Source organism: Hypanus sabinus, chromosome 4, assembly GCF_030144855.1.
Source record: "Hypanus sabinus isolate sHypSab1 chromosome 4, sHypSab1.hap1, whole genome shotgun sequence".
NCBI classification, from domain to species: Eukaryota; Metazoa; Chordata; class Chondrichthyes; order Myliobatiformes; family Dasyatidae; genus Hypanus; species Hypanus sabinus.
Window position 1 is genome coordinate 53196049 of NC_082709.1, and position 14675 is coordinate 53210723.

The following is a 14675-nucleotide window of genomic DNA, read 5'->3' on the forward strand; positions in this document are numbered from 1 at the left end:
ATGAGAAAAGAGCATGTCCTGTGTAGTGGGGGCCCTTAGTAATGGATGACAGGCTTGAGGAGCTGAGCGGCCTATTCCTGTTTCCATATTCTTGTGTTCTTGTGAGTTGACATAAAAATATTGATCTGAATGATCTGTATGACATAATTACGATCTTCTGTGAATAAAGAATGTTTTGAATAACTTAAGAGATTGAAATACCCGTATACATGCATCAGATTAAATGTGGCAGTAAACATTGAATTAGCTGAATTGAAGGATAAATTAGCTTTTAATTCTATCTTTCCTTCCATATCTTTAGTTCACAGTTTGCACACGATGCAGAGGTAATCAGAGCTCCCTGGTTTTGATCCTGAATAGCTTGGTGTGAATATTTTCACCCTGACTTGTTGAAATGGGCACAGCCACTGAAGGGTGCCATACAAGAACAGACACCCGATTTCAGCAAGGCCATGCAGAGACTATACCAGAAGCACTGTGGGCAGTGGCAGAATCGGGCAAGGAGAAGGTATTCTCTGGCAGTTGAATGGAAAATCTTGGCTGTCCTTATTTTGTCCTTGACAGTAATGTTTCCAAAGTTTCCATGTTTTAGGCTGCCTTTCTACAGAAAAGACAGGTATTGACCATGCCATACAGTGGTGATAGGAATGTATTTAGTGTGCCTGTCTTCATTAGATGGGGCATTGGCTGTGGGAGTAGGGACATCATGTTACAGTTGTATAAAATGTTGGTGAAACTGCAGGAAAAGATCCTCAAGGATGTTGCCTAGATCAGAGGGCTTTAATTATGGAGGAAGGCTGAAAAGGCTTTGTCTGCTTTCCCTGTAGTGAAGGAGTTTGAGAGGTGATCTTACAGTAGTTTATAAAGTTATCAGGTAGATAGTGGGTGTCTCTTTCCTTTGGTAGTGGTATTTAAATCTAGAGGGTACTGTAGCGGTGTGCTACACGCAGCGCTAAAATTACGACACGGAGTCGGTAACTGCAGTCGAAGGAAAAAACTTTATTCGAAAACTTCAGCCTCACTTTTAAGCCTCTGTCAACCGGCCCCCCATGGCGCAGAGGCTCCAAAGCTCTGTGCTCGCAAACCCCCGTAGGCTATCTAATTGTGAGTCGGTTCGGATACGCTAGGAAATGGGTCGCCACAGTACGATATTAAAGCGACAGGGCACAGAAGAAAGCAGGCAACCATATAAGCATGATAGTTGGGACTGAGGAAGTGGGACAAATGAGCCATTTCTTTCTCTATGCTTAGCAACTTTATGATTCAAGAATTTCTTTAAGGCTAGTGCAGATGGATACCTGAAAGACAAGTGGCTGAAAGATTATACAGTGTGTGGAGGTGAGGTTATAAAGAGATCAGCACGATCGCATTGAACGGTGAAGCAAATCTGAGGGGCTGACTGGTCCCAGTGTCCAGGGCTTGCTTAGAATTTCAGATTCAGATTTACTTGTCAAGTGTATTTCAAAACATACAGTGAAATGCATCATTTGCATTAACAACCAACACACCCAAAGATGTGCTAGGGACAGCCCACAAGTGTCACCACACATTCTGGTGCCAACAGATAAAGATAGACATCAGCCACAGACACAAACACATATGAAAACACACACACACACACACACACACAAACACACACACACGGACGCACACACACATGCACGCGCACGGACACGCGCGCACACACACACACACATATGCACGCGCGTGCACACACACACACTTGCACGCGCACACACACACACACACACATATGCACGCGCGCGCACACACACACTTGCACGCACACACACACACATGCACGCACACACACGCGCGCACGCACACACACACACGGACGCACACATACATGCACACACACGCACACACACGCATGCACGCACGCACACACATACACAGATACACATGCATACATATGCGTACCTACAGACACACATACAAATGATAAAGGCACCTACATAAACAAACACACACACTCATATACATGGAGATACACAAGCACACACAAACATACACAGACATGCATAATGCACATAGATACGTACGCACACACATACATACAAACACACACAAATACACACACACAATCACACACGCAGAGGCAATGGGTCAGTTTCTTCATGACTTCTATCAAACTTCACTGAACATTGCTCAGTTTCGCCATCGTGTGGAAAAACCAGGATGTGGTGAAATGCACATTTCTTGATATAGAAATTCTGATTCCCATAACATCCCAGTGACACAACAGACAATTCAGAATGTTATCCCTAAAAATAATTTTGGTTGGAGTAAACAAAAACAGCAAATCTGTGTGTAAACTTAGATGCAAACTTAATTATTTTGCTATCAAATGCTGCAGATGCTGGAAATCTGAAACAAAAAAACGAACAAACGGGAAAAACACTATTCTGGAAAGAGCCAAAAGGATGGGGAGCATCGGCTGAGGAATAATTGCACTTCAGGTTGAAATCTTTGCATCATAAGAGGAAGGATGTAAAGACGTGGCAGGCTTTGGGGTATAAAAAAGAGGAAGAAGCAAAGATCTGGAGTAAATGTCTTTCAAAAGTAAAAAGACGAAGATTAATTGAAGTGAGGGATGCTTGTAGAAAGTTAAAGAGGTGACATTTTGGGACAAGGGAGGGTTAAATGGTCATCTCAACAGTCTATTGTAAAACAGAAAATGTCAGCAGGTTAGGGAGCGTGGGATAAACAGATAGAAAGAGAAAAAGTGAGAGCAGTAGGGGAAGAAATTGCTGAAATGTGAGAACATTTTAGAGCACCACAGTAACACAGGGGTTAGCTGAGTTGGAGTTGCAGTTCAGTTCTGATACTGTCTGTAAGAAGCTTAGACGTCTGTCCTGTGAGTGCATAGGTTTCCTCTGGGTGCTCTGGTTTCCTCCCACAGTCCAAAGACATACCGGTTAGCAGGTTAATTGGTCATTGTAAATTGTCCTGTGGTTATGCTAAGATTAAATAGATGGGCTGCTGGGTAATGCAGCTTGTTGGGCTGAAGGGCCTGTTCCATACCATATCTCTAAATAAAGAACATTACATTGGACCGAGCAGTGTTTGGCTTCTGAAGAAGCATAAGGCCCTCCGGTCAGATATAAGGTGTGTAAAGTCATTATTTAAGGAGAAATGATTAACGGTGGGACACAGTATATTTCTAAGGAGCCCAAAATGTCAGGAGTGATGTGAATAGTTGATAGAAGATTGACAGCAGAATTGGAAAAGGAGGGAATAAATCTCTTCCATTTGCTTATCACCCATCCTCATATGGATCCACCTATTGCTCGCTAGCTCCTGCTCCAGCCCTTCCCTTCACCTTTCCTCTCTAGTCTTTCATTCCTGACAAAGTGTCCTGGCCTGAAATGTTGACTGTTCAGTTCCTTCCGCAGATACTGCCTGATATGTTAAGTTCCCATAGATCTTGATAATTACTCTGGATTCAAGCATCTTCAGTTTCTTATATTGACAAGAAATCAGTTCCTCTGAATGCTTTGCTCATGGATTGGTTAGGAGGCAGAGGACTACTTCTGGCCCCCACCACTCCCTCCCTTCCAATAATGTGAAAACAGCTTAGAGTGATGTAAGAAGATGCAACTGTTCATAAATGCTCAGCAAAAGGCACAAACAGCATTGATTAAATGATTAGATTATTTGCTTCCGGTTACCTCGGCCAAGTGTTGACCAACATGTCTGGTTTATCTTCTCCTAAGTCTTCAAAATTCTTCTCTCTTGACCTTAAGCACCCCTTCCCTCAAAACATCTTGCCCTCAGTTCCATCAGGGCCGAAAAGCAGGAAACCTCAAGTATGAAGTTCTCCACATGGGTCAACAAACCCCTCGTCCAAAACAAATCCCTAGTGTATTTCCTACGCATGTGGACTGAATGACCTCTCTTGTCAGGCATACGTTGCTGAGATCACTCTCAAAGGTTTCTTTTCATAACCTTCTCATATATCAGCTCCACTGAAAATGAATTAAAGGAAACTAATGACTAAATTCATCTCCAATCAATCAGCTGAAATGATGGAACCAGGGTGGCTTTAGCTAGCAAAATTGAGGTTATATTTAAAATGTAATTTGGGGTTTTATAAATCTGCTGTTTATTTGAGAACAGCAAACTGAAACAGAAAAACATCTTAATGTGCAAATCTAATTTGGATCTTAAGGTTAAGATTTTAACCGTTGTAAACCAGTTTTTATTCTAAACCTTCTTAAAAATTCAAACTATGTGTGAATCAAGGGAAGTAAAAAAAAATACAGTTGTGTTTCAGGAACTGTTGCAAATACTGTGGCTGGGTGGGAGATGTAGGCTAATGCTCTTCTGCCTTAACTTGCCACATTATGAGAACATGCCGAAAATGAATTACATGTCTACCTGTAGAGAGAAAGATACCAAGCTTTGCAGGACCTAATTATAAATATATTCCATGCATATGTATAGTTACAGATTCCACAGGCTAGGGAGAGCTTGTTTCGCCCCGCTGGCATATATTGCCAGTTATGCTTCACACAGTTCTCCTCTCACCTCATTCCACTCAATATTCCCCGTTAATTTTCCATCTCGGTCTCTGCTGCTGTTCTTATCCAGTACTTGTGGAGGGCTTATCACGTTCTTAACATTCTTTGAGTAGAAGAGATATTTCTGAACTACCTATTGAATTTGATCATGATAATCTTATATTAATTGGGCATTGGTTTCACCCAAGTCTGGGAGCGTCTTCTCCACGCCCGCCATATTGTTACCTTGAAGACGTTAATCAGGCCACTGGGAACCTCTCTTTTCTTGGGAAAAATAAATAGCCTGTTTGGTCTCCCCGGTCAGAATATCTCCCCAGACCTAATGTCACCCTTGTGAACTTTCACTGGATCTTCTATGACAGTTTTATAACATAGAGACACAAACAATTTGGAGTACACCAAGTGTGCACTAATCAAAGATCTACATGTCTAACTTACCTACTTTATAACATTATCTCATTAAAATAAACAGCAAGATGTTATTTACTATCTTTAATAACTTAATCTGACTTTTGGTCCATGATCTTACTTAGTCACTTATTTTCCTCATTTTCCTCTAATTTTCTGATGAAATTTACTTTGAACTTTGATATTCAACATGATCATAAGCGACTCATTTGCAGCTGTCAACATTTTAAGTGTGTTTCACATTTGTTTTACATCCTTTCAGGTCTAAAATCAAGTTTAACAATTTCAGATTATAATGTTACTATTTCCACATACGTTTCATCCAGTGCCATGATTTATTTCAAATCAAAAATCAAATCAAATCAAATCAAATCCAGTTTAATTATCATTCACGCCATACATAGATACAACTGAACAAGAGAGTGTTCCTTTGGGGCCAAGGTGCAAAACATTCAAAATAGCAAGCAAACATTCAAAATTAGCAAGTAATATAATTCAAAATAACAAGCAAAGAAGTAATGTCACATCCTTTTACACTTTCACATTTTTAATCATTTATCCTCTGCTGCTTTCCACTTCATAAGTGATGTGTTTGTTTCTTCGCCTATCCCTATTCTCATCCCACTCTTCACCCTCCATCTCCACTCTCCTTCCTCCTTATTGTAAGATCTATTTTTGTCTCAAACGTTTCCCAGTTTTTGATGATTCATCAAAAAAATTAACTGTGTTTCTTTCTGCACATTGGAACTGTCTGATATACTGAAGAACTTCCTGCATATTCTATATTTCTTGTGTAAGTTCCAAGCGATTTGAAACCTTCCTAGCAAATTCAACATCTCACAAAAAGACAACCTAAGCCGCTGACTTAAAAAAGACCCACCAATGCAAGAGATTTTGATGCAGAGATGTCTCAGCTTGGACATTGGCAGAGTGAGATTTTCTCTTGTGTAAATAGATGATTGGGCAAGGGAGTTTATGATTGCACTTCTGGCTTTCAACTAGCATTGAAGTAAGCTTGCCATTGCTATAAGTGGTAATTGTTCCAATAATTTCAAGTACTAATTGTAATAGATGAAAGTGGCATTGTATAGATACAGATATCAGAACCAATTCTGCTTACTAATACACACAAAATGCTGAAGGAACTCAGCAGGTCAGGCAGCATCTATGGCAAGGAATAAAGAGTTGATGTTTCCGGCCGAGACCTTTCATCAGAACTCTGCTTACTTTTGTTCCCCTCTCAGGAATAAAGCCTGATCTCTCCCTTTTACCAGTGGATCTTAAAATGATGATGCTATTCGGAAGAAGCACTGCCCAGATCACAGCTCACTCAGCAGATTTCTGTGCCCACGGTCAACAAGCTGAGCAAATATGAATCAGTGTTTGAATGTGGTGGAGGCACAGTATAAAAAGACCAAAGGCAGTGAGGTGAAGGCAGATCGAGAGAGAGAAGCAGCTCCTTCACACTGAGAACCAGCTGGCTGATCCCGCTCGAGGCAAAATGAAAACCTTCCTGCTCGCCATCGCTGCCGTGCAGATCCTCCACTGCTCAGGTAGGTACAGGGGAGAGTGGTGATAATCCTGCTAATGAGCTCTAGTTGGCAACACTTCACATGTGTGCAAGAAGAATTCACTGAGGTTTGTTGGAATGTCTTGTACAACTTTCTCTTTTTCTCTGCAGGAGTGCCAAGCACCAAGAGAGCTCTGAGAGCATCAGTTATAAAGCTGAATGAAATGACCGAGATCCCCAACCTCTGTGGTGTCACTGACAGAAGAGGGAAGAATGTAAGTTTGCTCTGTTTCCAGATTCTTCACAGGTGATGCTCTTTTAACAGTGTTACTAAGTGTAGGTAGACCCATCATTGGTAATTGGTTCATTATAGACACAAGTACAGTGAAGTGCTTCTACTTGAATGCCATGGAGACAGGTCATTCCATACATAAGTAAGATTATTCCAGTCATATTCACACAGGAGCTGTACATGATGGGCATGTAACTGGCCAGTTTTTGTTCAGATGAAAACTGTGTCTATTATTTTGGAGATTTGAATTGGAACTAGGGTTCAGATTAGAAAATGGAAATTTCCAGATGTTGAGATTTGGGGTTTATTTCTGTCTTGGTTACCTCCAAATCCCATAATAGGATAACCTGTTTGTTAGATTCTTTTCATTATTAACTCCTGCATTTCAAACATCTCTGGCTTAATGGTTAAAGAGGTGATTTAGTTATTGGACAAATTATATCTCATGCCTTTGCCATTGATGATTCTGAGTACCTCAGGGGGGGCAGACCCTGAAAGTAAAGACCTGTGTTCTGAGTTTTATCTGTTTGGAAATGGTGACACATTAACTGTATGGTTTCCTATCATTAGGTCTACCGCACGGGGAAACTGTCATACAACGTGGATCTAATATTTTCAGTGAAAGAAACTGTCTGTTCCAAAAATTCCAGACTGGAATTTGATGATCGCAGATGTCACTTCCGTCCCAAAAAGACTGCGGTAAGACCTGATTTACATTATAGCATCCAAACCACTGTTTCTACTGAGGTGTATCACAAAAAGGCTATGAATGTTTGAATGATCGATAGAGGCATGAAAACTGAGCCATTTGATAGAAAGGGCTAGTTATACTGCAGTTAATCATGGAATATGCCAGTGGTACTGACTTAAATCATAGAAATAGCTGTGAGTGGTGAATTATATCAAAGAAATTACTGCAGGCACTGAATTATTATCTTACCAAAGGGTCATTAGTATTGAGTTATTTCATAGCAATTGCCTATTAATTACATTGTGCAATAAAGAGCAACACGTAACAATAATTTCTCTTTTGCTATCTTCACAGGCAAAAGGAATCTGCAAAAGCAGTGTTGAATACTTTGCTGGCAAGGTTGTTGACATTGATGTGGAGTGTCGAGGTCTGAGGACAATTGGTAGCAACAGTCATTCATTAGAGTCGAGCGAAAACAGCATAGAGGTAAGTTCCTTGTCATACAAGACAACACTCACAAAATACTGAAGGAACTCAGCAGGTCAGGCTGAAATATGGAAATAAATAAACAGTTTTCGGTTAAGACCCATCTTGTGTTTTTGATACAGTTCAGTTTAGTGGGCCTTTGTGATCTGGATCAGGTTTATAACTTTGCTTACTTTACATGGAGAATGCCGGGAAGCACTGGAGCAGACCTCTGAGCTCTATTTTATTGTTTCATTGGATGCACAGATGTCAGGAAACATCAGAATTCTGTCAAAACTTCCTTGTGCAAAGTGTGCTGTACATTAGACAGTAATGGACACAATGCTTCTCTGAAATATGGTTCTGTTCAAGTCAATAGAATGGAATTTCAGAAGTGTATTGCATGATGCCTACCTTACAAGACTGGGTGTTTAGAGTTTGCAAATGAGGTCCAATTGCAGTCAGAGCTAAGCAAACAATACCTCTCTATTGATGAAGGAATAAGACAACAGAGTTCATTGCGTGACTGGCTGTATTGCTATTGCTAGGATATCCAAATCCCGTGCCCTTCCTGAGCCAATTCAACTACAAGTGAATATTAAAGATACAGTATTAGTGTCTCCTCATTTCTTCTTTTATTTTAGGATAAACTTTATCAACTTTATTTGCTTTGTGCATTTTCATGTAAGGGAATTAGCAGTGGCGTGTTTGCGTGACATGCAACAAAAGACAATAGTCAATAATTCTCAGTTAGAAGTTTGACTTTTGAGGTAATACCTTTTGAGGTAATACTTTTGAGGCATTGAATTAAAGAACCTCATCTAGCATTGTTCTAATCCTAATTATATTAATATTTTATATAGCTGAAAGCCTGGAGAACACCTGTTCGAGAAGTCTATAAACGTAAGTACTGTTTGCCAGATTATTAATAATGCAGCATCAACACCTGGACTTTACCAGCTGGATTACAATTTGTCACAACAATGATTCAGAATTAGTTCCCATGGAGTCATTAATAGGACCTTCAGCCCAAATCACCCATGTCAACCAAGTTGGCTATCAGAGTTTGTCCTATTTGCCTACATTTTAGCGATATCTCTCTAAACCTCTGCTATCCATGTAACTGTTTAGATTCCATGCATGTTCCCACCACGAACATTAAGCTGACCTGTCTGTGATTCCCTGGACATGCCCCATTCCCCTTTTCAAATAAAGGCATTTATACTACTTGAGTCCTCCAGTACTCTGCAATTACTTGAACATTGCTGAGCACTGGAGAAATCCATTGCCAACCAAAAGATTTTCAATTCAGCCTAAACAACAGAGATATTTTATTATTTTGTTAATGTTAGGTCAAAATAAATTAATATCTTGGTTTCATAGGTATAGCTGCTTCCATTGACATCATCTACTAGGTCATCATTGTTAGTTCTTTTGGGTGTAGAGCAGAATATAGGCTAATTAATTTCAGCAATCATGAGCTATCCATTGACTCCACAGTCTCACTCTATCTGGGATATATTGACTGAAGTGGTACTGTAGAATGTGTCATATTTAATAAGGACTTTCCATTTCACTTAGTCATTGAAGCAACATAGATATTTATAGAGTTAGCACATAAGCATACTTTCATTTAGTTATATGGTATCTGTTGCTTACAGATTATTATGATAGATTTCAAATATTAAGAATATCCTCTGGTACTTAGATTAAACAGGAGACTTAATATTTCATTACAGGTGTAAAACAAGTCAAACGAATCGTTGGTTGAAGAATCTTCAAATGTAAGTGTACACTGTTTTGTGTAAGACACTTCAATGATCTTGATCACCTTTATCAATAATTATAAAACGCTAAGTTCAGATGGAAATCATCTAATTAAAAATGACCATTCTGTGATTTCTTTATTCCAGGAGAACAAGAAGATTCAAAAGTCGAAAACCAAAGATGAATGAAATGCCTGAAAAATCAAGTGTAAACACAAGAAGACCTCATTTAGTTTAAATATTTAATCAATTATACAGTACATGTTCATATTTAGTGGGGGTTCTGGGGATTCCTGACTGTAAATTTTGCTGTAACTGGAAGATTCCATAGATTGTATATGTTCTGTCATTCAGTTTGTATTGTAATCCTGCATTCTGTGAATCAAATTAAAAGTATAAAGAAAATATTTACTCATCTTCCAACTGCTGTTTCTCAGTTCACACAAACCATCCATGCATACATTTGGGTGAAGTGTCCTCAATCTATTGACAGCTGCTGGTAGGTTTGCTTGTGTAGGGCTTGTGTGGGTTGGGGTGGGAGGATGTAGGAGTATTTGGTGGAGAGGCATTGCAGTTTCCAATCATAAACACTCCTCACCTTCTCTCTTGTTCAAGATAAAGGTCTAAGAATAAACTGGGAAATTATAGGCCAGTGAGCCTGACGTCAGTCATGGGTAAATTATTGGAAGGTATTCTAAAGGACAGGATATATAAGTATTTGGATAGATAAGACCTGATTACAGATAATCAATATGGTTTTGTGCATGGCTTGTCATGTTTCCTGATTATTATAGAGTTTTTTTGAGATGGGTTCCAAGAAGGTTGATGAAGGAAAGGTGGTGGATGTTATCTATATGGGCTATAGCAAGGCCTTTGACAAAGTTATGCATGGTAGGGTGCCTGAGAAGTGTTCAATTGGATTAAATATCAACTTAGCAGGAGAAGCCAGAGAGTGGTAGTAGATAGATGTCTCTCTGACTGGAGGTTTGTGACTAGTAGTATGCTAGTGGAATTGGTGTTGGGTTCAATTGTCATCTATTTTGTATGACTTAGATGATAATGGGGTAAACTGGATCAACAAATTTGAGGATGACATCAAATTTGGAGACAACTATCACTTGATTGGCGATCCATTCACAATTTGCATGCTATATCCCCGCAATGATGCCATATTAAATTGAATTAAGAAAGATACTGGATGATGCCACAGCAGTGCTCAAGAATGTCATTGAAAAACTCAAAAATATCAAAGGTTTTAAATGAAAATGCCACACTCAAATTTTGTAGAGCCCATCCGTGATAAAGTACCCAGTGAGCTAGATCGCATGGAGGCTGAAGGAATTCTTTCCAAGGTTGAGTGGAGCCCATGGGCAATGCCAGTGGTCCCAGTAGCCAAGAAGAATGGATCTGTCAGGATGTGTGATGATTTTAAGATTACCATCCACTCGGTACTGGAAGCAAATCAGTACCCTCTACCCAGGATAGAGGATATCTTTGCAAACTTTTTTGGAGGAAAACTCTTCAGAAAATTGGACTTAGCCGAGGCCCATTTACAGATGGAAATGGAAGAAGAATATGAAGTGTTTCTCACCATAAACATTCTCAATGGGCTTTAACACTATAATAGGCTTCTTTTTGGAGTAGCATCTGCAGCTACACACTGGTAGAAAACTATGGGCCAGGGATTGTTCTGTTTACCCTTAGGAAAGGAAGTACCAGAAAATTATACTAAAATAGACACTCCCCTTGAAGTATTCTCCCTAACTCTCTATTACAGCAGGGTGATCCATAGGGAAACTAGAAAAGATGCCACACTGTCTGAGGTCTATATGGCCACCAAAAATGGCTGGAATGTGCAACAGAATATCCAGTTTCCCTTTTTTTAACCAGTGCCAAAATGAACTTGCCCTTGACAGAGATCGCCTTATGTGGGGATTGAGAGTTGTTGTACTATCCAAGCTGAGAGCTAAATGTTAGATGAGCTACATGCCGGTCATCTAGGCATGCTTAAAATGAAAGCATTGGCTCAAAGCTTTGTCTGGTGGCCTGGAAGAGATTAGCAGATCGAGCAGCTAGCTGTGTACTGTACAGGATGCCAATGGTCTGCATTGCCCTGGTGGAAGAATCATGTGGATTTTGCTGGACTGTCCAAATTTCAGCTGCAAAGTGTCCAGATGTGTTCCCAATAGCCTCCCTACAGGTTTGACACTGTTAATGTGTTGAGAAGCCTCTTCTCAAGGACTGGTGTTGCAGAAAACGTAGTCAGTGACAATGGAGCACTGTTCGTGTGGGAATGGTTTCAATCATTCCTAAAAATGAATGGAATAAGACATAGTATATCTGCACTGTACCACTCAGCTATAAATGGCTTGGTGGAAACGTTTGTCCAGCTTCTAAAGAATACTGTCAGCAGACTCACTGTACTAACACTGAATCAGAAGCTCATCAGTTTCCTTCCTGCACATTATAATGCCACACACTCCACAAACAATGACTCACCAGCGACACTATTCCTTGGTAGTCCCTTGTGGTCATGCTCAGACCGCTGCAAACCCAATCTCAGAATCAAAATGCAGAACAAGCAGTTGAGAGAGCTCCTCAAAGAGGTTCGATGTTTCGCTCCTGGACAAGGCGTACTGGCAACGGACTACAGGGGTGATTAGAAGAGGGTACTCAGGAGGATTAAGGACAGAACTGGACCACTTTCCTATACAATGGAGATTGATATCATCGGGAGGTGACACATCGGTCAGTTGAGGAGAGCAGAGTCAATTGATTGAGTAGAAAGTTGGCTAACATTATCAGAATCACTTTCTGCAGTCTGAAGTCAACTGCTACAACCACCATGGAGGAGGCCCCAGAACTTAAAATTGTTTCACAGCCACAAGTCTCACCTGATAAGCAGAGTGATCCCCCCTTGTCAGGAAAGATATAATCCGACAAGAGTAAGAGATCTTCCACAGCAATTAAATCATTAGGAGTGAGTAGGGCAATTTAAAATTTACTATGCTGTGGGTGTTTGAATATAGTAGTTATGTTATGTAATATATTGTGTATATAGTTGAGATGAGTTCTGCATTGAGTTGGAGTTTATAGCCAAGCAGGGAGAAGTGTGTGTATTTGTGAGTAATCTTGTATACATATACATCTGTAGTTCAATTAAGCATTCTTGTTCATTTAAATGCATAAGTACATCAATTGCATACATTGTCACACTACTATGGGCGTGCCTTACTTAAAGTAAAGACCAAGTTCCACTATATTTAGGACTCCTGTGTCTTTCTTTTGAATTGTTTAATATTTTGAAGTTACATAACTTCGCAGGTACACTTCAGAGAAAGAGAAAATATGAAAAGAAGCCGAGAAAGGGAAAGGGGGGGAGTATAAAAGGAACATTTCTGAAAGTGGGGCAAAATTTCATGCTGCAAATGTGCAATGCTGAAACTATCAGTAGAAACCACTGCAGTTGCTGAAAATCTGACATTAAAGAGAATGCTGGAATACCCGGCAAGTCAGACAGCTTCCGTGTGTGGTGAGGTAGTTCAATCCCTTTGATATGCAGATCCTAACTCGGGTCACAGCATAGAGATCTTGAGGTTGGGTTTGCTGGGTGGCAGATGCTTCTCAGGGGTCATCAGGTAGGCATCCTCCTTCTTAGATGTTTCGTCTGTTTAAGCCCACTACATCTTCAGAGGGCTCAACAGCATGACCCGGTGTCCCAGGTGGAACCCCCTTCACATCTGGCCACCCACGCATCATGTTAGGCCCAACTGCCATCACTCCTCTTCATCCATAACCCGTGGCTGCTTCGCTCGGCTGCCTCCGAGAGTTCTTTCATAAATTGCACTGGCCCTGGTCATGGACTTGCAATTCCTCCAGCAATCTGAACATGGAAGTAGCAACAAACCCTCTGCAACCAACCTCTTCTGGTGAAATCAGTGCCTTCCATCCACGCTGTTTGTCATCTGTGACCATCTCAGTGTACCTTACATGTTTCCGCTCATTGCCTCACAGACTACATCTTCGCAGGGCATGGTGAGCTCTGAGATTACTACAGCTTCCAAACTACTGGATCTCAAGACCAGATCTGGTCTGAGGGTTGTAGTTGCTATCTCCAGGGAAAATATCAGCCTTTTGTCAAGGTCAACAGTGTGCCTGACATCAACTATTTCAGTGAGGTTGGCGCTGTCTGTCCTTGCCAGACAAAGGGGATGGATGGTTCTTCCTGTCTTGTGGGGCTCAGAGCTGTTATTCAGTCTTTGCTTCTCCACAATTAATGCCAAGTGTCTGAGGACCTGGTTGTGCTTCCATGTGCATAGTCCTTGAGTGAGGCTTACTTTGCAAGATGAGAGGATGTTCTTGCGTTTTGCTGTTCTTCCACAGAGTGGACAAGCTGGGTCTTCACCGAGCCACTGGTTCAGATCTTTGCGAGTTGGGAGAGCATCATAAACTGCTCTTATAAAGAAGCTAACTTTTCTTTCTTCCTTTTCCCATCAATCTTTCCAGCTGAATTTTCTTTCCTCAATGTCTTCTCACCTTGTCCACTGTCCCCATTTCACCTGAGACACTGCTCTTGCATATCTCATATACTCCTCCTGTCACTGTATTTGCTCCACCACCATAGTTGCCTTTGTTTTTGTGTTGCCACCTTTTGCCAAATGGGCCTATTTGAACTTGTGTCAAGGCCCCCTCTTCCAGATTGCACCTGGCCCACCATATCTGCAAACCTGAGTACTGATTTTGCCTGTTTCACTGACTCTGCTGGACACTACTTTCTCCCTGTTAAGGTCCTGGGTACAGTATCCTGGACAACACCGTCACAAGATCCCAAAGGAGTCATCGCAAGCCTCACCTTGGCACGCTTGAATCTTCAGTCAGCCCCGTGACAGTCAACTCCAGAGCTCCTTTGCCATACAGGTAGATGTTACTTCGCGAATTTGGTAGGCCCATCCCTTCTTAATGAAGGAGCGAACTGTCCTCTCCAGCTTTTCAACATGAGTGATGGGGACTTCATACA

At 40.8% G+C, this 14675-nt stretch overlaps 1 protein-coding gene across 1 annotated transcript; it reads left to right on the forward strand.

Annotated features, from left to right (window-relative positions):
• The first annotated feature begins 6098 nt into the window (after positions 1-6098).
• On the forward strand, positions 6099-9997 carry LOC132392260 (secreted phosphoprotein 24-like). Its single transcript, XM_059966092.1, has 7 exons — positions 6099-6487; positions 6616-6719; positions 7307-7435; positions 7782-7913; positions 8756-8795; positions 9632-9676; positions 9806-9997. Exons 1-6 carry the CDS (start codon positions 6436-6438, stop codon positions 9661-9663), a joined length of 489 nt encoding a protein of 162 aa, XP_059822075.1. The 5' UTR covers positions 6099-6435; the 3' UTR covers positions 9664-9676; positions 9806-9997.
• Positions 9998-14675: the final 4678 nt, after the last annotated feature.

Bases quoted from the DNA above. Each gene is read 5' to 3' on its own strand.
- LOC132392260 (XM_059966092.1), top strand. From the start codon at position 6,436: ATGAAAACCTTCCTGCTCGCCATCGCTGCCGTGCAGATCCTCCACTGC. The intron at 6,488-6,615 runs GTAGGTACAGGG...TTTTCTCTGCAG, and splicing joins GCAGATCCTCCACTGCTCAG to GAGTGCCAAGCACCAAGAGA. The intron at 6,720-7,306 runs GTAAGTTTGCTC...TCCTATCATTAG, and splicing joins CTGACAGAAGAGGGAAGAAT to GTCTACCGCACGGGGAAACT.